Here is a 23,985-nt window from a genome sequence, read left to right as displayed (position 1 = left end):
TCTGAGCTATTGTTTTTTTGCAGACTTAGAAAGATAGCACTGCATCAGCTCCCATTCAGAAGGGTTTTTTTCATAAAGACTAGAACTTTTTTTTTAAATGAAAGCTTAGGCTTAGGAGCAAGATGTGAATTCTGTGACAAAACACAGAAGACACAGGGTTCTGTGTGTAGAGGACCTCTTTTCCTTTTATCAGGAATCTGTTCTTCCTTTCAAAGCACTTACTCATCATGAGATCATAGTTGAATTTGGCTTATGCTTTTCCTCTCACTGTTTCATCTTTCACTTCTGTCTTGCTACCTAATGCTGAAAGGAGTCTGATAAAATTTAAACAGACATTTGCTGGATAGTGAAGGTTTTGTTTTTTCTCTTCTGACGTAAAATCTGAGCACACAGCACAGTCATCCGAACAGCTGTTTGGAGTTGTGAGCCAGACAAGCACTGGCTTTTTCTGCTACTCAGTAAGTGACTCATAGTTTCTGACTCTTCGGCTCCTGTGTTCTCTCAAAGGAGGCAACAGGTTTTGTGCGTCAGTGCTGCAACCAGGTATTCCAGATTAATGCAGAGTTATCTCAAATACTGCTGTTTCTCGTCAGGATGATCCATCAGTAGCCTGTTTAAGCATGCCACTGCTGACCTTAGGATAGTGAAACAGGCAGGCATGCAAAGAAACATACACACACAACAAGATGCAGACAAAAGTCCCACTCGTATAACCAGATTTATATATATTCTGTTTCTATTAAATTCTGTGCTGGTAAAAAGTTGTTCTGGAAAGCTAAGCCCTCTGTTTATCAACAGAACTAAGACACATCACCTTGACAGTAAGGAAGGAGAGTTGTATCTATCTGTTGCATCTCCCTTGCAGATTAGTCCACTCGAACCCTGGATCCTACTGGGTTAGCACGTTAAAAATAGTAATAAATAAACCTTTGCATTATTCTAGCTCCCTCCATGCTTAAGGAACCCAAAGTGCAATCCGAGCTACACACAAGTATCATCTTATCTGCCTCTGGGGTAAAACTCAGAAGTTACATAACAGGTTAGTATGGAAAGTGGAGAAGACTACTGTATCCACTTGCAACTGTAGGGAGAACTTAAGGAGACAGAATCTGGACAGGACACTTTGGTTAACAATCCCATCCTGCAAAAAGTGCCTTCAGAGACCTTGGTTTTACATCTCACATGAAACATGGCACTTGCAGCAGCGGAGCGGAGGTATTGATTCAGTACTGACCAATAGGTGGGAGCACCAGCCATTGATTAGCACTTCCCATGTCACTTGGGTGTTTCCTGGAGGTCTCCCATTTTATGCACTTGAGAGACTCACAATGATGCTTCTCGGGGGTACGTAGGGTTGTGAGGCACCTCGCCACCACTTGCCTTTAACATGAGGAAGCCTTGTCTGTGCCTGCCAGGGGTCAGGTCCCTGATTCCATCAGCGACAGACAACACAAGCACTCCCCTGTAGGCCTCACAGGCCCCACTGTCACTGTACAGGTTAGCAATAGGCACACTCCAACTCTGAGGCCCTCCAAGTGTCCCCGTGGAGTGCCCAGCCCCTGGTCCAGTGAACACTCACAGTATTCATCCATTTGCTGCTTCCAAAGAAACAGTATTCCCCATCTTCCCAATTCCCACACAGATCACCGCTCTGCTTTACACACAGCACTTAGAGATGTTTATAGTGAAATCAAGTATAAGTTCATTTAACAAAGCATAGAGATTCAATAGTAGCAATTAGAAGTATTGGAACCAAAGGGTTACATATAAAATAAAATCATAATGCAGATTCTAGAGCCTAGACCTAATTAACATGATACTCTTTTGTCTGTCTAAGCATTACTCACCAAAATCCTTGCACACTGATTTACAGCCAGGCTGGCTGTGACCCCCTTTCATAAGACAGACATGCCGAGGTAAAGGATTTCAGTGTGTCTCTTTGCTCTCCAGACCAATCCTTTGTCTTTATTCATAAGCAGGACACCCCCTTGCTGTATGTTTCTTCCTGTAGATTTCCTCTCTTATAGATTTTGCAGTTTCACAATTCACACCCAGCTCAGTATACAAATAGGCATACAGTGTGAGGCTGAAGGGACACGCCCATCCCATGGACAGCAAGCCTAACAAGTGTCCCTGCGCTCAGGCAGTACCTGAAGAGCATGGTCTGCTAGGAGAATGAGGAGCTTAAAAAGGTGAAGCTGGCCACAGACCAAGGGGAGAAGTTTACCCAAGAAGAGACGCTGCCAGCCCAAGGCAATGACTAGCTTTCCCTCTTCCCACCGCCACGATTAGGGCAGACAGACACTGCAGCCCTGAGAGGGGCTCTGGATGTCTCCATCAGTGCCCTGTAGCTGGACCCGAGGCGCAGTGCCAGGTAATTAGACTTAGAAAGGAACCTGGAAGGGAGCATCACTCCTGCAGGGAGCCGAGAGCTTGCCCCGGAGTCGGGTTGCCAGAGAAGACCAAGGGGCAAGAGACTTAGAGGTGACGCCTGAGCCCAGGCTGAGAGCCAGCCAACTACAGAGGCATACAATCCACAAATGGCCAGACAGGGCGATAGGTGTCAGTTACCTCCTGCCTGGAAGGAATCGCAAAGGCATTAAGAGCATAATTTTCAGTATAGATACATAACTTCTTAAATATGATCCATACATACATTTTGCAATGATTACGCTGATCAATGGGCAACTGTCTCTCAGGAGAGACCTCAAGTGCCACCCATGGATGAACCATTGTGAAGATATCTGACCCAGGGGATCCCTGTACAACCCTATGCACCCTGTGGGTCCCCTGCCAGGTGGCATTAAGGAGTCTCTGGATCACAACTCACCACCTGTTTAGAGTCTGAGCTCTGACTGGCGAAATGGGTAGTCAGGAGGCAGGTTGGTTGAAGAGAAGACACTGGCATTAACTGCTCAAGCACCCAGCTGAGCCTGAGAATGCTTAGGCTTCTAGAAACCTCTAGTTCACAGTAGGCATTATCACAGGCTAAACACAAGCATTTATTCACATATTATCTTTCCATAACATTAGTGTAGCCATTCCTGTGCTAGTAGTGTGATAGCCTTCCTTGCAACCAGTTCACAGTCTTAGGCAGAGTATGGCTGTGAGCGTGGGAATGATCTGGGGTTCGCACATCCAGTGACACACTTTCCTGTCAAGCAATGGTTAAAAGAAAATCTGCAAAAGGATTTAACTGCCTTATGCTGTGTTGCTGACAGATGCCCTGAAAATCTGGATACATTGATTTATCTTAAAATAGTCTTTTCCCCGCTCTTCAGTTTGATCCTCTGTTGTGTGGACCGAACTTCCTTGGCATCAACTGTGCTGCTGGGACATCATCTCAGTGTATGTATCTGCCACAGGCTGGCATACTGACCCCAGGGCACACACTAGGCATCAATAAACCCAAATACTTGGACTAATTACAGATGCCAGCTTTCCTGCAATGACAGCACCACTGTTCAAGCCACAGCAGTTAGGGTTATGTCTTGGTCCCCATTACAAGCTCTCACACCCATTTTAAATGGACTTCAACCTTGGCAATAAAAAAATCTCACTGGGTGAAACTAATGTGTAGAAGTTCTCAGCTTAAGAAAGGTCTCGGAATGTTTAAGCAAGAAGTTTGGCCACTCTTCAATAGCAGGTAGGATAGTGGCTCATATCACTCATGTTTTTTGGGAGGATATCCCTTTTCCATGCTGGGAACACTCCCACCTACTATCTAGCTGTGACCCCCTCCCCAGGTTTAGCGATATGGAAAGAAAGAGCAGAGTGGCTGTGATCCACTGATACCTTTTTGGTGATCACCTGGTTGAGAACTTCTGAGTTAGGATAATTTTACACATTCTTAAATTCTAGTCTCGACTCTTCTGCTGATTCACTGTAGGCTTCAGAGCAAAAAACACCCTCAGTAATGAGTCTCAGAGCCTCGGTCAGCTGACTCAAGCTCGCACTATGGGGCTAAAAATAGCAGTGTAGACATTTGGGCTTGGCCTGAAGCCTGAGCTCCGAGACCCACCCCACTCACTGGTTTTCAGAGTGTGGGCCTTGCACAAGTCATGTGGAATAACATTTCCAAAAGTGGTCTCTCATGATGGATGATGCAATTTCTGGTTGCCTGATTTAGGGTACTTAGGTGTGGTAAGTTGCACACACAAAAACCAAGGCACCTTGAATCAGTGGCATTTTAAAAAATGTGAGTCTTAATCTCTCTGGGCCAGATTCAATTTTGCTGTAAGCGGAAGCAACTTGAGTTGATTTCAAGTAGGGCCAAGGTTGGCCCACTGTGTCTGTTTCCCCTCCTGTAAAATAGGGATAATAATACTTACTTTGCATTGTTCTCTGGATTGTTGTGAGGATAAAATAATGGGCCTGATTCTCAGTTACACTGAGGCCCCCATTGCAACTTGGGTGACTTAAAGGGGTGGAAGTAGTATAAGGGCTTTCTGACTACACATTGTCCTATGGCCTTTCTGTGCTTTTCTTCCCCTATAAAGGGAAGTGGAGTGTAAGTCTGAGCACCCCAGAGGCTATTCTAATTTACACCAGGGCTGGGCAGGACCTTGCCTGCCCCAGAATATATGGACTACAGAGCTGGTTTAAAGCCACCTTTGCTCCCTCTACATTCTGTAACAAATACAGGAACAGAGTAACTGATGATAATTGGATTCAAGGTTTGTAAAGCACTTTGAGATGAAATGGCTAAGTAATGTAATTATTATGCCATAGACATAGACGAGCTGCATTCAGACGTCTTCTCTCAGGACTAGATAGCAGTCTGACATTCTTCTTTCCCCCCATCTGTGGAACACAGGAGGCCTATGTGTGTAGGAAGAGTAGAATATCAGAGCTGAGATCTACCATGTACACACAAGAGGGGACCTCCTGACCTCATTGTATAACCCTCTGTGCCTCAGCAAAGTGACAGATCTTTCTAAGGGTGGGAATAGATTCCTATCTGAGCGGGAGTTCTGGGACATGGTGGGTGTCTCGCCAACATCCTAGGAGTGACACAGCTACAACTACACTGCATACAACACTGAATTTGTGTGTCACTTGTCTTTGCTTTTCTGAGGCAAAGAATACTGTTTCAGGGAAAACCAGTGGAAGGTGTTTTATTTAAACATAGCCACTCTTTTGTGGGACCCCTGGTAACAGAGCCACTGCTAATTGTCCTAATCCAAGCAGCCACTGCTTTGTGTCACTTCCTTTTCCTGCACAAAGGCCTGGGGGAGCCTGATGCTGAACTCTGCTGAATTGTCTCACAGGTACAATCCCATTCATTAAGGAAGACATGGGAATTGGTTGGAATTGCCGATTAAGTGCCACAGTTGCTTTTCAGGGGACTGCAGTGAGCTGGATCATTCCCTCTCTCATACCAGGGGGGTCCACCAGCACTGTCTCACCTCTGCCTGCTGAGGGCAGGGATGTAGACATGCTGGAGGCTCTGGTGAGCAAAGTAGAAAGCAGTTCTGAGCAGTGCACTGGCAGTGGCAGAGAGAACCCCACATTGTGGGCAGCAGTGTGGGCACCATCAGAGGTACACCCACCAGCCTCCAGCTACTATGGCATCCCCACCGCCAAACCGTGCAACCAAGTGGTATGAACAAAGTGCTCTGGCAGTTCCTGAAGAAGAGGTAAGTGAATACGGATACGTGGATCTGTGCAGAGCTCCACACAGCCCGGTCCTGTCCTGGAACATTACACTGACCTGGGGCTTGAGGATATTTTGCCCATGTATGTATTTATTTAAGTCACCATGTAAGTTATGTGAATAAACCATGCCTACAAATATATTTCTGTAGGCAGAGACGTGGCCTAGTTGTCACAGCCCAGAATGGAGCAGTAGGAATCATTGGGTTCTAATCTAGCTGTTGCTTCTTAGCATATGCACAACAGGCCTCCGGTGGCACATGACCAAGATTCATCACCAAATTTAATCTGCTAGTTGGATCATTAGCTTCCCCAGCCCGGGCCGAGTAGTGATGGGGAGTGCATCATGAATGCTGATCCATGACCCTTGTAATCTGGCTGTAACATCAAATCTCTCGACAGCTTTGGGAAAGTCAATTGACCATTCTTGGCCTCAGTTTCCCCATCTATGAAATGGAGATAATACCCTTGCTCTCCTCAAAGAATATTTGTAAAGTATCTGAAAGTGAAAAGAGCTATTATGAACGTGAAGCTATTTTTATTATTGGGGTCAAAGAGGAGAACCAAGCACGGAGATGATGAAGCTTTCGAAACATAGGTTCCCATTAATAGTCTTTAGCACACAGTGTTTATTATATTCTAATTTGACTAAAATAGGATTAATTTTATAATGCTATAATGTCATTTGCATGGTCCCTTTATGTATATTATTGTTACTATGCATTAATGCAATACCTTGGAAGAGCTTTAAGAAAAGGAGGATGTGAAAGCTTGGTGAATCTCTGGTATTTTGCAGTGCATACTATTTTATGCTCCTTTAGACTTCATATGGGGTATACTAATATGGTACCTGTACATAATAAGAATACTCCCAAACCTATCTCAAGTTCCATAGCAGCATGGTCTTCTAGACAAAGCTCTGGACTCTTGAGTCTTTATCTCTTTCCAATTTTAGCCTGAAATGTATTTTTCTCCCTTATCTCTATTTCCTAATTTTCTTTGCTGTTTATTTGTAACTCTTTGAAGCATTTTGGGGTACAAGACCTGATCCTACAGACACTTAAATAGGTGCATAACTTGACTTATGAGTAGCCCCACAGTGTCCAATGAAGATACTCATGGGTAGGGCCCTACCAAATTCATGGCCATGAAAAACACGTCACAGACCATGAAATTTGGATTCCCCCCATGAAGTCTGGTCTTTTGTGTGCTTTTACGCTATACTATACAGATGTCATGGGGGAGACCAGCCTTTCTCAAATTGTGGGTCATAGATACTAAGGTCATAAGGGACCATTATGATCATCTAGTCTGACCTCCTGCACAACGCAGGCCACAGAATCTCACCCACCCACTCCTGCAATAAACCTCTCACCTATGTCTGAGCTATTAAGTCCTCAAATCATGGTTTAAAGACTTCAAGGTGCAGAGAATCCTCCAGCAAGTGACTCGTGCCCCATGCTACAGAGCAAGGCGAAAAACCCCCAGGGCCTTTTCCAATCTGCCCTGGAGGAAAATTCCTTCCCGACCCCAAATATGGCGATCAGCTGAACCCTGAGCATATGGGCAAGATTCAGCAGCCAGATACCCAGTCCTGACCCAAAAGGTGGTTGCGGGGGGGTGTGTGGGGGGGGAAGGGGTCGCAAGTATGGGTGGCAGGTATAACAGGCCAGGGAAGGCTAACCATTCCCTGGCGCAGCTGCCACAGACCCGCCACCAGACACCTGGGCCACAGTGGCCCGGCCCCTTCCCCGAGGCCCCCACTGCCTGCTGCTGCAGTCTGCCTGTTGCTGCTCACCACGTCCCTGCGCCTCAGGGGTGGGGGAGTGAGGAGGGAACGCAGTGAGCCAGCAGTGGGTGGGAGGATCTGGAGGGGGAGTGAGAGGACTGGCCTGCAGCTGGCCAGGCGTGGGGGGGCGGCTGGCGGCTCAGCCCAGCACTCAGGGTGGGGCAGGCTGTCGTGGCTGGGGTGGGCAGGCCAGGGCGCCTCCAGTCACAGGAGGGCCTTCAGGGCTTCTCCTGTTATGGGTGGGTGGGTTCAGGGCTCCGGCATGGTTTGGCCTTGGGTGGAAGGGGTGTGGCCAGCAGGCTAGCCTCCCCAAAGCGGAGGTTCACCCGCTGCCCATAACTGCAAGGTTATTTTAGGGTATTGCCACCCTTACTTCTGTGCTGCCTTCAGAGCTGGGAGGCCGGAGAGCGGCAGCTGCTCTGAAGGCAGCAGCGCAGAAGTAAGGGTGGCAATACTATACCCTGCATCCTTACTTCTGCACTGCTGCTGGTGGTGGCTGTACTTCAGACCGGGGCTCCTGGCCAGCAGCTGCTGCTCTCCAGCCACCCAGCTCCGAAGGCAGCGTTGCCACCAGCAGCAGCATAGACATAAGGGTAGCAGTACCGCAACCCCCCTACAATAACCTTGTGCCCCCCAACTCCTTTTTGAGTCAGGATCCCTACAGTTACAGCACCATGAAATATCAGATTTAAATAGCTCAAATCATGAATTTTACCTTTTTTAAAATTGACCAAAATGGAGTGTGAATTTGGCAGGGCCCTAGTCATGGGTGAAGTTATGCAACAATGTGGTGCCACAACAATAAATATCACAGGGGCCGGAGGAAGGCCTGCTTTTGTCCCAGAAAGACAAGAAGTGGCAGCCCTGATTGTACGTACAACCACCACTGCATGGATAGGTGCTGCTGCACCCCCCGACTTGAAGTGATTTCCATCGTATACAGGGTTTACAGTTTAGTTCAATGGCTCTGAGCACCCCCATTATACAAACTGTTCCTGCACCTCTACTTGCATGAGTAACGAATAAGCAGTAAGGATTTGAAGGAACCTTAGGAGGGGAAGCTTCTCTAGCTGCAGCAGGGGTTCTCAAACTGGGGGTTGGGACCGCTCGGGGGTTGCAAGGTTATTACATGGGGGGGTGGTCAGGAGCTGTCAGCCTCCACCCTAAACCCTACTTTGTCTCCAGCATTTATAATGGTATTAAATATATAAAAAAGTGGTTTTAATTTATGAGGGGGGTCACACGCAGAGGCTTGCTATGTGAAAAGGTTCAGAGTAGCAGCCGTGTTAGTCTGTATTCGCAAAAAGAACAGGAGGACTTGTGGCACCTTAGAGACTAACACATTTATTTGAGCATCAGCTTCTGTGAGCTACAGATCCGATGAAGTGAGGAGCTGTAGCTCACGAAAGCTGATGCTCAAATAAATGTGTTAGTCGCTAAGGTGCCACAAGTCCTCCTGTTCTTTTTATGTGAAAGGGGTCACGCCTACAGAAGTTTGAGAACCACTGATCCAGAGCCTTAGGAGCACGAACCAGAGTATCTCAGCCCGGCTGTAATATGAGCCCGGCTCCCGGTTCAAAAAGCAGATGCGGGTGCGTCCAGCTTATCTCAACCCCTTTGCACCCCCCTTTCCTCCCTCCCTACTGGAGGGGGGAGGAAGCCCAGCCCCGCCTGCTTCCCGGAGAGCCGGCCGAGACCAGGCGTGGCCCCTGACGGCCGGGTTGCCGGTGCGAGAGGTGAGGAAGCGAGGGGAGGGACTAGGCGGGGCAGGGCGGAGGGGAGCGGGAGGCCCAGGGGGCAGAGGGTGGAGCGGAGGGAGGAGTTTCCCGGCGCAGAGGAAGCGCCCGCCTCCCCCGGGCTTTGCGAGCGGAGAAGGGAAGCCAGGCGGTGCCGGCTGCAGGGCAGGTAGGTGACCCGGCGGCCCCACCTCTCCCGGGGGCGGAGCAGCGCCCGCGGGGACCAGCGTGGGCGGGCCGGGGGGCTCCTGGGACCGACGTGCGGAGGGAGCCCGGACACCTGGAGGCGCCGTGAGTGTGTGTGGCGGTGCCCGGCTGCGGGCTCTGCCAGGGCACGGGGAGCGCTCGCCCGGACCCTCCTCCGCGGGGAGACGGGCCGCCCGGCTCGCCCGTTGCCGCAGCCCGCTCCGGGGCAGCGGAGCCGGCAGGGGCTGCCTGCTGCTGCTGCTGCTCTCCCCCACCCCGCCCCTTAGCCAGGGGGCGCCCCTCGGAGCGCCCCGTCTCCCGGTGCATGAGCCCCGCCGGAGACCCGAACAGCCGCGAAGGTGAGACAATAGCGGGCTGGGCTCGCGGCTGCCCAGCCCCGGGGCTCGGTTCCCCGCAGCGCTGCCCTCCGCGTCCGACCGCCGCTGGGCTGGGGGGCGCGGAAGGCCGCCTCTCACGCCTTGCTAACTTCGCTCGCAGGGGGAGCTGGAAGGAGCTGCCCGCTCCCGGGAGATGAGCTGAGCTAGGAGCCGAGCCCAGGCGGAGCGGGAGCAGCGGCGGAGGGTAGGATCCCGGCCCCGGTTGCACCGCCAGAAGCCGCGCACTGTTAGGCAGAGCCGAGCCCAGCCCCGCTGGCGGGTGGAGGAGATCGGGACACAGCTCACGCTCATCCCTTCCCAAGGAAGGAAACCGCTGGAGAAGCAAAGACACCGACTCTGACGCGCTCTTGTCATGTAGCAGCCAAGCTTGGGCGCCAGGGGTTTTGAACTCCCATTATCTCTTCAGCTGCGGGGCCGGTAACTGACTCTTGGGAACTGTTCTGGGAGGCACATTTTCGCTGGGAGGAGGATCTAGCATTACCAGACGGAGCAGATGAAAGGATTCCTCTTACTCTTTTCCCTCCTCTTCCCTGGAGCACTAATCTAAAAGGAAAGGATACACAGCCACTGTTGAAACTGGACCTGGAAAAAATCAAAGTGAACACTGAGACACAGAGCGTGTCAGGATCTGGAAAGGCAGTAGCATCAATTTGGGAAGATTATTCATCATTTGAGGACGTTTTCAGGCTGCCCACGAAGCCTTTCCCTCACTTATTTTTCCCTTCTTCCCCTCTACTTTGTACTTTCACTCCCAACAAAATATTTTTCTGGAAATACAAGCCAATTGGTGTCTGTCTGATAGCTGAAGATAAAAGAATAGGTGAGGGAGGAAGAGAACAAGAGCTGCCCCTTCATCTTCACTCTCTTACAAAGATGAGGTGCCTTCTGCAAGAGCTGACATCTCTTCTACTGCTAGGTAAGTAACTGCCTGTCTATATCAATAATCTGTTAAAAGTTTGACCCACCATTCATTTCTCTTTTTAGCAGTGCATTTTATATGGAATAGGACTGTATCACACCCATTCAGTTTCCTGAGAGATTCCAAGTGGCAGATAGTACCCTGTGCTCTTCCAAAAGAAATGCAGTAGCAATGGCTATTGCTGGAATTGAAGGGAGAAAAATATCTAAGGCCCTTTCAGCATTGAGCAAATTCTTTATATTATTTACTTGTACAGTATTACCACTAGGAATCCTTGTCAAAGGTGAGGACCCCATTAGGCTAGGCGCTGTACAAATGCAGAACAGAAAAGTGTTCCCTGATGCCTATGTACTGGGATCCATTCAGAACTTGTAAACTGTGCATGAGAAGGGAACAATGAACCGTCCTTTTCTGTTGTGCCTGCAGCTGTACCATTTCTGGCTCTGAACTTTGCTTGTCAGATTTCACAAGCTCCTTTGAGCCTGGTTAATACTGGACTGGGATACCTCCACGAAAACTTAAGTTTTGGTGAATAAATAAGGTTGTGCTTCTCTCTCCTAGTAAGTACAGAAGGCATGCCTTGGCTGTGTTGCTGGATGTAAAAAACATAAAACCAAAGTCCAACTAATCTATGGTTCTTATTAATTTAATGCAATCTCTATTTTTACGAGAGTGGAGGTGGCTTCCTGGCTAAACTTCAACTTGTGTAAGTATACTCTGTCTCCCTGAATTCCCCCTACCATTCCAATTGGGTATAATATTCTTCAATTCTTGCCTTAAAGTGTCTTGTAGAAGTGCTGTGTGCAGTTGAATAGCTGTTGTGTCCCATCCCACAAGTGTCTGTCTCAGCTCAGTGGGTGAATGTACGTAGTCTTGTAAAGTGTTTTGGGATCTTTCTGGAAGAGAGATGCTGTAGCAATGTAAGACCCCTTTACGATTTCAAGAATGGCTGAATACGAGTTGTGATGGCCCATATGTCTAGCTTAGTGTTAGCAAAATGCATTTTTGAGTAAATTGATATCTTTGTGATAACACAGACTGTTTCCACACCTGAAAAACACAACCTGATGTGTATGTGTAAAGGGAGATATTTAGTAATGGTGAAAGCTTCCTTTGCTCTTATGGAAGTGAGGATTTTCTGTTAATTTCTAAACTGTTGGAGTAAAAGAAGCAGAGCTGGCAGCATCTTTTGTGTCTAGTCGTAAGAACTGGCAAAGCAAATGCAGGATAGCTTGGAAACAACACTTGTGCTTGACTTGCACAGCCGTGCTTCCACATCTCCGATTTCATGTTTCTCATGCTATCTTTCCTTTGCCGGAAGAGAGAGAGGTGAACCTTTGTACTGGTTTTGGCTAGGGTTCAAACTTCGAAAAAAATGATTGTTTCTCCTCCCCACTCCCTGGAAAAACACTTAGAAACCAAGGTTGCCTGGATTACTTTGCTGTATAATTTACAAACTGAATCTATTGTATTCTGATCGTCAATATGGATGAATTGAAACTGCTTGAGTTAACTTTACGTGCTTGAATACTAAATCCTCTTGGATTAAGAACAATATTATTCTGGATAACCTTTTCCTAATAAGGAGTGAGTGGGTGCTTGTCTATTCTTCCTTCAAAGTTGATACTAAACTGATACCCCAGGATAGCAGTAGGGGGCATTGTGTTGCTAGAGGAGTGGTCCTTCAGATCAGACATAAAACACAGATCTTGACAACTCTTCTCATATATAAGAGTTTAGGTGTTCTCTCCAGTGCCCTGGTCAAATTCCATCTTGGTAATTACTTTCTGTTAACCTGAATTATGTTTTATACTTCTCCAATTAAAACTGCATCCAATGTTCTTAATTTTCTATCAGTGTTGTGTGGAAAAGCTGCCAAGGTATCAAACAGCTGCTGCCTTCTATCTCAGAAGGGCTACTTTTTAATTGTATGCATCAGAATCCTATGTGCATCTCTAGTTTTGTAAAGCATTTTGGTATCTTTATGTGTGCAAGTAGAAGCATATGTGTAAGATGCTCCTTTTTAAAAAAAAAAACGAACAACATACAGTTTAACGGGGGAATTGGCTAGTCCCATTTTGGTGTGCATCACAAGAGTTTAGGTTTTGGGCTTCTTTAAACTGTTTGCATGATATTTGCTGAACTGGTGTTTTTTAATAACACCTGATCTGACAGTGCCTTGAAGCCTTCTGCTCTGTCTGAAAGCCAGAGGCTACTCAAAAATTCTTTAGGGCAGTGTTTCTGAAAGCTAGAGACTTAATTTGCTTTACTAAGGAGAAGGATAGGGTGGGGGTCAAAAGCTTATCTTGTTTTATAACATAAATCTTCTGACTGGCTTTCCAAATAAGGATTCAGGGTGATTTTTTTTTTATTATTATTATTATTTTATTTTTTGGTTTTCGTGCTATAATATATAGTGCTGATGCTATGGTGATAGGTGCACTTGAAAAGGAGTGTAGTTCATATTGCTCTACTATTTATAAACCCATTAGAATGTAAAAAGAAAGGCGATGATAAAAGCTGAAGACAACTTAACTAGCTTGTACTTGATTTACTATTTTATATTAACAAATTCAGAATAACTCTGCAGAACAAGGGATTGAAAACCCACAGCTGGCATGTGGGTGTCACACTCTGAGACAGTTGCTGCTTTTTTCTTTTACTGCAGTATTTCAGTTTTCAAGGCTTTAGGCATGTGGCACTTCATCGCATTGAGTATAAAATGGGGGACCAGGGCAAGTACTGTAAATAATCCCCATTTTAAGATTATTAATACCTCTGCCAGGCAGTACTAATCTTGTATGTAGTTATGAGATTTACGTGCTTCTTCCAGGGATGCAAACTCTGATACTATTTATGTCTATAATGTAGTATATAGGAAACATAATACAATAGGCTTCTACAGAATGCAAAACTCCATCTCATTGGTGACTGGTCTATGAATAGGTTTTTTTTCCTACTTACATTTGACTTTCTACAGTATCAAGAATGCCATCTGTGAGTGAGCACAAAGAGCTCTAAACATTATATGTACATATCTAGATGCTTGTCGGGATATTATATACACACACATCTTCCCTCTCTCTTCATTCATACATAATAATGGGTGCTCTTTTATTCTTAGAGGGGAGTGGAGCCACTGAAAGGTCCTGAAACTTCAGATCTTTGTAAATAGCATGCTGCAATATAAAAAACAGTGATAATGCCAAGAGGACTCCCAGGATACTATTGGATGGTTGCTCATCTGCCCCAAAGACCCCTCTCCTATAGAGGCAGGCTTCTTTCCTGTCACTCCTTTAGACTGTTGGGTTTCCATAGCATCAGTATGCTCCTGACACTCCACTCTTCCGTTTCAACTGAGCTGGCTAGCTGGGATTGTTTGGCTGAGAGTGGGTCTTGGAGGAGAGCTAGGTGGCTGAAAATAAATCTAGACCCAGGACATAGGTGGGCGCTCTTTGGTTAGCGAAAGCAAACAGAGAAAATAGCAGAGGTGGTGTTTGTCCACTTCTTGTTATCAAAACTTGCAGTCTAAGAATTTTGACAGCCACTGTTGCTAACTAGACCTCCAGAAGCAGATGAGTCTATGAGCTTGCTCTTTGCATTTGAGAGTGGCCACAAAACTGTGACTGCTCTTAGATATTGCTTTTGCCACAGTCTCCTGTTCCTCTGCCACGTCCAGACTGGATTACTGCAGTGCACTCTGCATGGGGCTATACTGCTTAGGGTTCAGCTAATAAAGGCTGTGGCTACCTACTTGGAACTTTTCAGAGGCCAGGTCTACTCTACAAACTTACATTGGTATAACTGTGTCGCTCGGAGGTGTGAAAAATCCACACCCTGAAGGACGTAGGTATGCCAACCTAACCCCCAGTGTAGACAGCTCTGTGTCGATGGAAGGGCTTCTCCCTTTTAACATAGCTACCACCTCTCATGGAGGTGGAATTAACTGTTCCAACAGAAGCTCTCCTGTCAGCGTAGTCCTGTCTTCAGTGAAGCGCTACAGTGGCACAGCTGCAGCGATTTAAGTGTAGACCAGCCCTCAGTGAGTGTATTACACTAGTGCCCTGTAAACAGCACTGGCTGCCAGTTTGTTTCCAAGGGCAGATGAAGTCCTTGTATTTATAGTGCTTTTTATGATCTGAGTGCTTATTTCTCTTGGAAGCTGCCTCTCTCACTGTGTTGTTGTGGTACCTCACTGGCAGTTGTGGTACCTGAACTGACAGTCTCTTTCATGCGTTTTGGGTAAAAGGACCTCAACTCTGAAATCTAATCTCCCTCTCCCTTGATCTTTGTGAAATTTGTTGAACTTCAGAGCATGTTGCACATCCTACTTATTTGCTTAAGCTTTTAATGCAGAGGGCTTTGGTTTTTGGAGGTTGGACATCTAATTGACATTAAGAAAAGGAGTACTTGTGGCACCTTAGAGACTAACCAATTTATTTGAGCATGAGCTCAAATAAATTGGTTAGTCTCTAAGGTGCCACAAGTATTCCTTTTCTTTTTGCGAATACAGACTAACACGGCTGCTACTCTGAAACCTAATTGACATTGTGTCAAGTTAGCTTTCTTTATTAAATTGCTTTTTATTGTAAATTGTACATGTACCTAGAACACTTTTGACAGATGTATTATATAAATTGCAAGGATGAATAAATAATAATGCAAGGGATGTGTGGGGAATATAGCGTTTGTGTATTTTGGGAGGGAGAGAATCCATTCCATGTCTGGAAAGTTACTGAATGTTTGGAGTTAGGAAACTGTTTAGAAAGGAGGTGGTTGGGTGATGGGGGGGTAGGGGGGAGAGAGAGAGAGAATTTTCCTGGCCCTCCTCTCCTGGCTGCACAAAATAAATCACAGAATCTGTATAAATAGTTGTCCTGGAAAAAGATGACAAAAGCTAGTAATAAGCTAATGAAGTGTAACTCTCTTGGACGCACTGATATGTCACGAACCATGCTATAATCTGAATGAGTGACGCTAGCCTGATAAGTAATTTCTAATCTGCAAACTCCTTCTCAATAACTTCTTGTTCCAGAAAGCTGTTTGGGAGGAAGGGGAAAGCTTTCCAGACACAACTGTTTTGATGTGATTGACTTGCCTGTTTGCATCAAGGGCATTTAGGCCCTGGAGTCATTGTCTGGAATGAATTGCAATACAAACGACTGTCTCTGGCTTTTAAAATGCTGAATATGCCTTTGTTAACACAAACCTGTCACGTTTGTTTTGACATTGGCATTCTCTCTCTCTTTCTCTATACAATACTCTTGAGGGATAAGTCTCTGGTTAAATGTTTGGAGATGTTAGGCATTTGATGCATAGAATCTAAAATTAATTTTGCAGCTGCGGTGAATGGTTTGAGGATGGTTTCTGAGTCCCAGTATTCCTTCAGTAAGAGTGGCCTGGCCAGATGTGATGGGTCTTCCTGGGTTCCTTTGTATATCTTGGGAAGATGTGAAGGTCTCTGGGGTGAGGTCATGGGGGATGAGTTTGTAGAGTTTCTCTTGCAGTTGTTAGGGGAAGAATTTGATGATATCCTGAAATTGTGGAAAAGCAGCATCACTTGTCCCACAACCTTAGCCGTGCAGAACACAATGCCATCCACAGCCTCAGAAACAACTCTGACATCATAATCAAAAAGGCTGATAAAGGAGGTGCTGTTGTCATCATGAATAGGTCAGAATATGAACAAGAGGCCGCTTGGCAGCTCTCCAACACCACTTTCTACAAGCCATTACCCTCTGATTCCACTGAGAGTTACCAAAAGAAACTACAGCATTTGCTCAAGAAACTCCTTGAAAAAGCACAAGATCAAATCCACACATACACACCACTGGAACCCCGACCTGGGATATTCTATCTACTACCCAAGATCCATAAACCTGGAAACCCTGGGCGCCCCATCGTCTCAGGCATTGGCACCCTGACAGGAGGATTGTCTGGCTATGTAGACTCCCTCCTCAGGCCCTATGCTATCAGCACTCCCAGCTACCTTCGAGACACCACTGACTTCCAGAGGAAACTACAGTCCATCGGTGATCTTCCTGATAACACCATCCTGGCCACTATGGATGTAGAAAGCCCTCTACACCAACATTCCACACAAAGATGGACTACAAGCCATCAGGAACACTATCCCTGATAATGTCACGGCTAACCTGGTGGCTGAACTTTGTGACTTTGTCCTTACCCATAACTATTTTATATTTGGGGACAATGTATACCTTCAGATCAGCGGCACTGCTATGACCCCACAGTGTGCCAACGTTTTTATGGCTGACTTAGAACAACGCTTCCTCAGCTCTCGTCCCCTAATGCCCCTACTCTACTTGCGCTAGATTGATGACATCATCATCATCTGGACCCATGGAAAAGAAGCCCTTGAGGAATTCCACCATGATTTCAACAATTTCCATCCCACCATTAACCTCAGCCTGGTCCAGTCCACACAAGAGATCCATTTCCTGGACACTACAGTGCTAATAAACGATGGTCACATAAAATCACCTTATACCAGAAACCTACTGACCGCTGTTCCTACCTACATGCCTCCAGCTTTCACCCTGACCACACCATACGAACCATTGTCTACAACCAAGCTCTGCGATACAACCGCATTTGCTCCAACCCCTCAGACAGAGACAAACACCTACAAGATCTCTATCAAGCATTCTTACAACTACAATACCCACCTGCAGAAGTGAAGAAACAGATTGATAGAGCCAGAAGAGTTCCCAGAAGTCACCTACTACAGGACAGGCCTAACAAAGAAAATAACAGAACGCCACTAGCCGTCACCTTCAGCCCCCAACTAAAACCCCTCCAACGCATTATCAAGGATCTACAACCTATCCTGAAGGATGACCCAACACTCTCACAAATCTTGGGAGACAGGCCACTCCTTGTCTACAGGCAGCCCCCCAACCTGAAGCGAATACTCACCAGCAACCACACAACAGAACCACTAACCCAGGAACCTATCCTTGCAACAAAGCCCGTTGCCAACTGTGCCCACATATCTATTCAGGGGACACCATCACAGGGCCTAATAACATCAGCCACACTATCAGAGGCTCGTTCACCTGCACATTCACCAATGTTATATATGCTATCATGTGCCAGCAATGCCCCTCTGCCATGTACATTGGTCAAACTGGACAGTCTCTACGTAAAAGAATAAATGCACACAAATCAGATGTCAAGAATTATAACATTCATAAACCAGTCGGAGAACACTTCAATCTCTCTGGTCACGCGATTACAGACATGAAAGTTGCGATATTACAACAGAAAAACTTCAAATCCAGACTCCAGCGAGAAACTACTGAATTGGAATTCATTTGCAAATTGGATACAATTAACTTAGGTTACCTTGCATAATGACTTAGCCACTCCCAGTCTCTATTCAAGCCTATTTCCCCTTGTTTTCCTAACACCCCCCTCCTCCACCCCTTCCTCAGAAGTTCTTGTTAAACCCTGGATTTGTGCTGGAAATGGCCCACCTTGATTATCATAGACATTGTAAGGAGAGTGATCACTTTGCATAAGCTATTACCAGCAGGAGAGTGGGGTGGGGGGAGAGAAAACCTTTTGTAGTGATAAACACCCATTTTTTCATGATTTGTGTGTATAAAAACAAACATCTTCTGTATTTTCCACAGTATGCATCCGATGAAGTGAGCTGTAGCTCACGAAAGCTTATGCTCAGATAAATTGGTTAGTCTCTAAGGTGCCACAAGTACTCCTTTTCTTTTTGATGATATCCTTAAATTCCTGGGTTAATTGTGATATGGGGTGTTTTTTGAGTTCTTCTTAGTAGGTGGTGGTGGAAAGTTGTCGGTTGGCCTCATTAACGTAGTCATCACAGTTGAGGACTACAGTGGGGCCCTTCTTGTCTGCTGGTTTGGTCACTATCTGGTGATCAGTGACTGTGTAGCTGTCCTAGCAGTGGTAGAGAGATACCACTCACCACACAAAGGGCCAACTTCCTCAAGGACACAACCGACTTCCTCCACAAACCCTACAACATTAACAACTTTCCTCAGAACACCAGCCTTGCCACCATGAATATCCCTTCCCTATATACCAACATGCCTCATAATGGAAGCATAGCTGCCTGCTTCAAATATCTATAAGAAAATGGACAACTCTGAGATATCCACGCTAAACACTTGGCGAAACTCGTCCGTTTCATCCTCACCCATAACAGTTTTACATTCAACAACAAACACTTTGCCCAAACCATGGGAATAGCCATGGGTACTAGCATGCCTCCTCAATATGTCAATGTCTTCATGAGCCACCTTGAAGAATTTCTGAACAAATTGCACCCAAAACCAGTGGTGTACCTGAGATATATTGGTGATATTTTCACTCTCTGGACAAGCAACCTAAACTCTTCCATAGATTTTTCACCACAATTTCAACAACCACCGCCGTCCATTAAACTCCCTCTGGAATGCTTCTCGCACTAGCATCAACTTCCTGGACACCACAATTAGCTTCAGCAATGGAACCCTATAGACAACTATATACAAAAAACCCATGAATCACCCACCTACCTGCATAGATCCAGTAACCACCCCCAACACACCAAGAAATCTGCTATCTGCAGCCTGGCACTCATACCACAGAAAATGCTCCAAGGAGAAAGTCCAGGTTATATACTGTAACGCATTCAAACTGCCTTCACAAACAAGGCCACCCCGTCAGGAAAGTAGATCGCATCATGGAACGGATCACCCAAATACCCCGAGAGAACATGCTTCAAAACAAAAATACCGCCCCCACAACTGCACACCCCTAGTTGTCACCTACTACCCCACAGTGGAACCTGTATGGGGTATCATCAAACTGCTACAACCCATACTTGATGGGGACCCATCCTTAAAAATCTTTCCTGAACCCCTTCTTCTAGCCTTCAAATAACCCCACAACCTTTCCAGTGCTCTTCATCATCAGAAACAAGCTCCCCACAGACCAGGACACACCAACTCAAAGGGGCACCAGACCCTGCTAGAACAACAGATGCAGAATCTGAACACACATTCCCACTGCTACAGTGATTAACACACCCTACAACACACCTCTCAAGATCATGGGTACTACACATGCCCTTCACAACATGTGTTGTACCTCATCCATTGCACAACATGCCCCAACAACAACTATGTGGGTGAAACCCAGACAATTGCTGCACTCTTGAATGAGCTCACACAGGAAAATGATAAAAGACAAAAACCCTCTATCACCTGTGGGTGGGCACTTCTCACGAAGCAATCACTCTGTATCTGACCTATCAGTCCTTATCCTTAAAGAAAACCTGCACAACACTTTGAAAAGAGGAGCCTGGGAGCTTTAAATTCATAACTTTGCTAGATACTAAAAATCATGGTCTTAATAAAGACACTGGATTTATGGTTTATTACAACACTGTACCCCACTAACCCCCTTTTTAGTCCTATGATTATGGGTGTGTTACCGGGTCCTATCAATTAAAATATGTGCTATCTGTTCTATCTTGTATTTAGCTTTGACACTCTCAGTACCTTTCCCAAACTTGAAGAAGAGCTCTGTGTAGCTTGAAAGCTTGTGTCTCTCTCTAACAGAAGTTGGTCCAATAAAAGGTATTACCTCACCCACCTTGTCTCTCTGTATGATCTCTATCTCTGTCCTTTCGCTAACCTTACCAAGCACTCCATTTCCATCCATATACAGAGACCATGTTTCAGAATGATGGATGTGAGCAAGTTTTTGTCATTAGAAGGTTTGACTGGAACGCCACAATGCCAAAAAAGGAATTTTTGCCTTTCTAGTTATGCAAATATAACTTCTGCAATAATCCAAAAGAAATTGAAAATACTGTTTCAGCCAAATGACAAAAGTCCTTTCACAGCATGAGTTAACACATTGTGCCTTGGTACTGTGGCACATTGGAAATGTCGCTGTGATTCCTCTTCTCTGCCTAGAGGCAATGAAATGACTTAAGAACTGATTAGTGTTCATAAATCTTAGCTTCAGTCACTTAACAGAGGCTGTTCTGTTTTTTGGAATCCCCCCTTTGGAACCCATTGTCTGTACGGTCCTGTTTTTTCAATTCTAATCTATGGCTGGTGTTTCTGTGATGTTTCCAGGTGCACCACTGTCGGGGGAGGGGAGGGCCAGCCGAGGGCGTAGGGGAGTCTTGCTGAGGTGATTTGAATAGGTTATAGAATGCTAAATAAAAGAAGCTGGGTGGTTAAACAAAAAGGGGGAAGAGTGGTGGGAGGGTAAAAGGTGAGGTCTCAAGAATTTTCAGCAGCTAGGTGTTGACTTGTTAAAAGACATGGGTCTGTTGATAAAGGCTTGTGTTTAAGGTCATGAAATAGACTCTGGGTGTGAGAGAAAAGGATTGTAGGAATTCATATCTATTCTTTCAATCATTCCAGAGCAATGTACTCCAGCCAAGAGATTTACTCTCCTCCCCCACTAACTAGTGAGCTATCAATTCTGTTTGGGGTTTGAAAAATCCCACCGTGCTCTTTCAGTCTCTCATATCACCAGCAATAGAGATTCTGCCATCAGAAATGAGCTGAAACTTCTGAAATGCAGGGCAGAATAGACTCCAGTCAGGGTAGAGAAGTGAACTCTTTATCACTAAAGGCAGCACATATGTTGCAAAGAGACTCACAGGACAGATATGTGGAACAAGATTGGAGCCATTGTGTGTGGCAGGTTTCATTCTAATGACGTAAGAGGTGTTCCTCCCCCCCTACCCCCCCACAATCTCCTAGTGCCACTTGAAAAGCAGGCTGTCAGGGAGACTGAGCTGGTTTGAGATAGTGCTGTGCAGTCATCTCTCCACTGCGGGGTTCAGTTAACATGTTGGTGACACAAGTGTTGAACTTACTGTATTTTTCACTTAAAATCTGATACTCTCATAGACTTTTTAAGGTTAGAAGGGACTATCATGATCCTTCCCTGCCCGTGTGTGTGTGCAAAAGTAAAAATGACACTTCCATGGTATCCCCCTTTCTCAGTGCTTCTAGACAAGACTGGTCCATTTCTAGGCTTTCTGGAAATTAAGCTCCGAGAAAGGGGAACCAAGAGATCCCTTTTAAATTTGGAGGTGAGACACTAACCCTGGATGGAGGAAGGATCTGTCCCATTTGCAAGGAAGGGTACTGATCTGACACAACAGTAGTATGTTGTGAGAACAGCTTGTTCTTGGGACAAGTCTTGATCTTTCTATGCAGCAGCAGATTGGGGAGGAAAGTGGTCTGACTCTTCCCCATCCCTCCAACGTTCGAGGCCCTAGAGAAGGTAAAGCTGGACCGTGGATAAAGGCTGGTACGCTTCAGTCTGCAAAAGTTGATAGCTTGTTCCGTTGCAGGAAAAGTCCTGCTTTGGAAAACCATACTGCTTGAACCAGGCACTAATGTTAACTGAGGAAAAGGGCTTGGAAAAGTTACCTAGTACCTGTTAGCCCAACGAGTAGGCCTATATGCCAAACGAAAAATGTCCCTTTTCTTCCAGTCCCGACATCCAGGCCTAGTCTCTTAGGCCTTGTCTACGCTATGAGTTTGTCGGATTTAGCAGCATTAAATCCGAATTAACCCTGCACCCGTCCAAACAACGAAGTCATTTTTTCGACATAAAGGGCTCTTAAAACCGATTTCTGTACTCCTCCCCAACGAGGGGATTAGCGCTGAAATCGACATTGCTGTTTCGAATTAGGGTTAGTGTGGACGCAATTCAAAGGTATTGGCCTCTGGGAGCTATCCCACAATGCACCATTGTGACCGCTCTGGACAGCACTCTGAACTTAGATGCACTGGCCAGGTGTACAGGAAAAGCCCCGGGAACTTGAATCTCATTTCCTGCTTGGCCAGGTGAGCTCATCAGCACAGGTCACCATGCCGTCCCAGAATCAAAAAAGAGCTCCAGCATGGACCGAACGGGAGGTACTGGATCTGATCGCTGTATGGGGAGAGGAATCCGTGCTATCAGAACTACGTTCCAAAAGACAAAATGCCAAAACATTTCAAAAAATCTTAGAGGCCATGAGGGACAGAGGCTACAGCAGGGACGCAACACAGTGCTGAGTGAAACTTAAGGCGCTCAGACAAGAGTACCAGAAAATCAAAGAATAAAACGGATGCTCCGGGACAGAGTCCCAGACATGCTGCTTCTATGCTGAGCTGCGTGCAATTCTAGGGGGGGCCGCCACCACTACCCCACCCCTGTCCGTGGACTCTGATGATGGGGTACTCTCCGTCATGGCTGAGGATTTTGCAGATGGGGAAGATGAGGATGAGGAGGACGAGAACAACGAGCTTGGGGAGAGCACACAGCACACTGTTCTCCCTGACAGCCAGGATCTTTTTATCATCCTAACTGAAATACCCTCGCAACCCCCAAGAAGCCGGAGAAGGGACCTCTGGTGAGTGCACCTTTTTAAATATAATACATGTTATAAAAGCAAACATTTTTTTAATGATTAAGCAGCCCTGAGGACTTGGGATGCATTCGTGGCCAGTACAGCTACTGGAAAAGTCTGTTAACATGTCTGGGGATGGAGTGGAAATCCTCCAGTGACATCTCCATGAAGCTCTCCTGGAGGTTCTCTAAAAGCATTTGCAGAAGGTTTCTGGGGAGAGCAGCTTTATTTTGTCCTCCATGGTAGGACACTTTACCATGCCATGCTAGTAGCAACTAATCTGGTATCATTGCATGACAAAGCCTGGCAGCGTATGGTCCCAGTGTTTGCTGGCATTCAAGCAACATCTGTTCTTTATCTCTCCGTGTTATCCTCAGGAGAGTGATATCGTTCATGGTAACCTGGTTGAAATAGGGGAATTTGATTAAGGGGACATTCAGAGGTGGCCGTTCCTACTGGGCTGTTTGCCTGTGGCTGAAAAGAAATCCTCCCCGCAGTTAGCCATGCGGTGGGCAGAGGCATTGGCGCTGAGCTGTTCGCGTTTGGCTAACAGGGATCTTCCCTGATACCAGCCAGGCGGTGCGGGGAGGGGAAAAGCGATCATCCTAGAGAATTGGATGGGGGGAGGAGGTTAGTTTGGTTTCTGCTGCTGCACATTAACAGGAAAACCGCAGCACTAAATGGCCAGCTCAATGGGCTTTGCTTGGTATGGGAAAGGAGGGCGCTGCTGTTATGAAGGTTGCAGAAGCCGAAAGACTATGGCTTACCATGGCCGCCTGCCACTCAATATAAGATGCAAAATGCAACCTTTTACCAAAATCACATGTGCTATGTAATGTGAATAGTGTTGTTCACCGTGAAAGAGTATAGCCATTGTTCTGTAAAAT

The 23,985-nt window shown here is 46.2% G+C and overlaps 1 protein-coding gene across 3 annotated transcripts in view; it reads left to right on the top strand.

Moving 5' to 3' along the window:
* Positions 1-10,153: 10,153 nt before the first annotated feature.
* Positions 10,154-23,985, top strand: part of IGSF3 (immunoglobulin superfamily member 3) — a 162,168-nt gene continuing 148,336 nt past the window's right edge. For 2 of the 3 annotated variants that reach the window (XM_084642223.1, XM_084642222.1), the window contains exon 1: positions 10,496-10,680. In XM_084642223.1, coding sequence (XP_084498349.1) covers positions 10,638-10,680 — 43 coding nt within the window. In that variant the 5' untranslated portion in view covers positions 10,496-10,637. Of the gene's footprint in view, positions 10,681-23,985 lie in introns of all 3 variants that reach the window. The other variant, XM_084642221.1, reaches the window with a different exon arrangement.

The sequence above is a fragment of the Lepidochelys olivacea genome, assembly GCF_965140295.1.
Source record: "Lepidochelys olivacea isolate rLepOli2 genome assembly, chromosome: 1".
NCBI classification, from domain to species: domain Eukaryota; kingdom Metazoa; phylum Chordata; order Testudines; family Cheloniidae; genus Lepidochelys; species Lepidochelys olivacea.
This window is presented reverse-complemented; position numbering and strand designations above follow the sequence as displayed.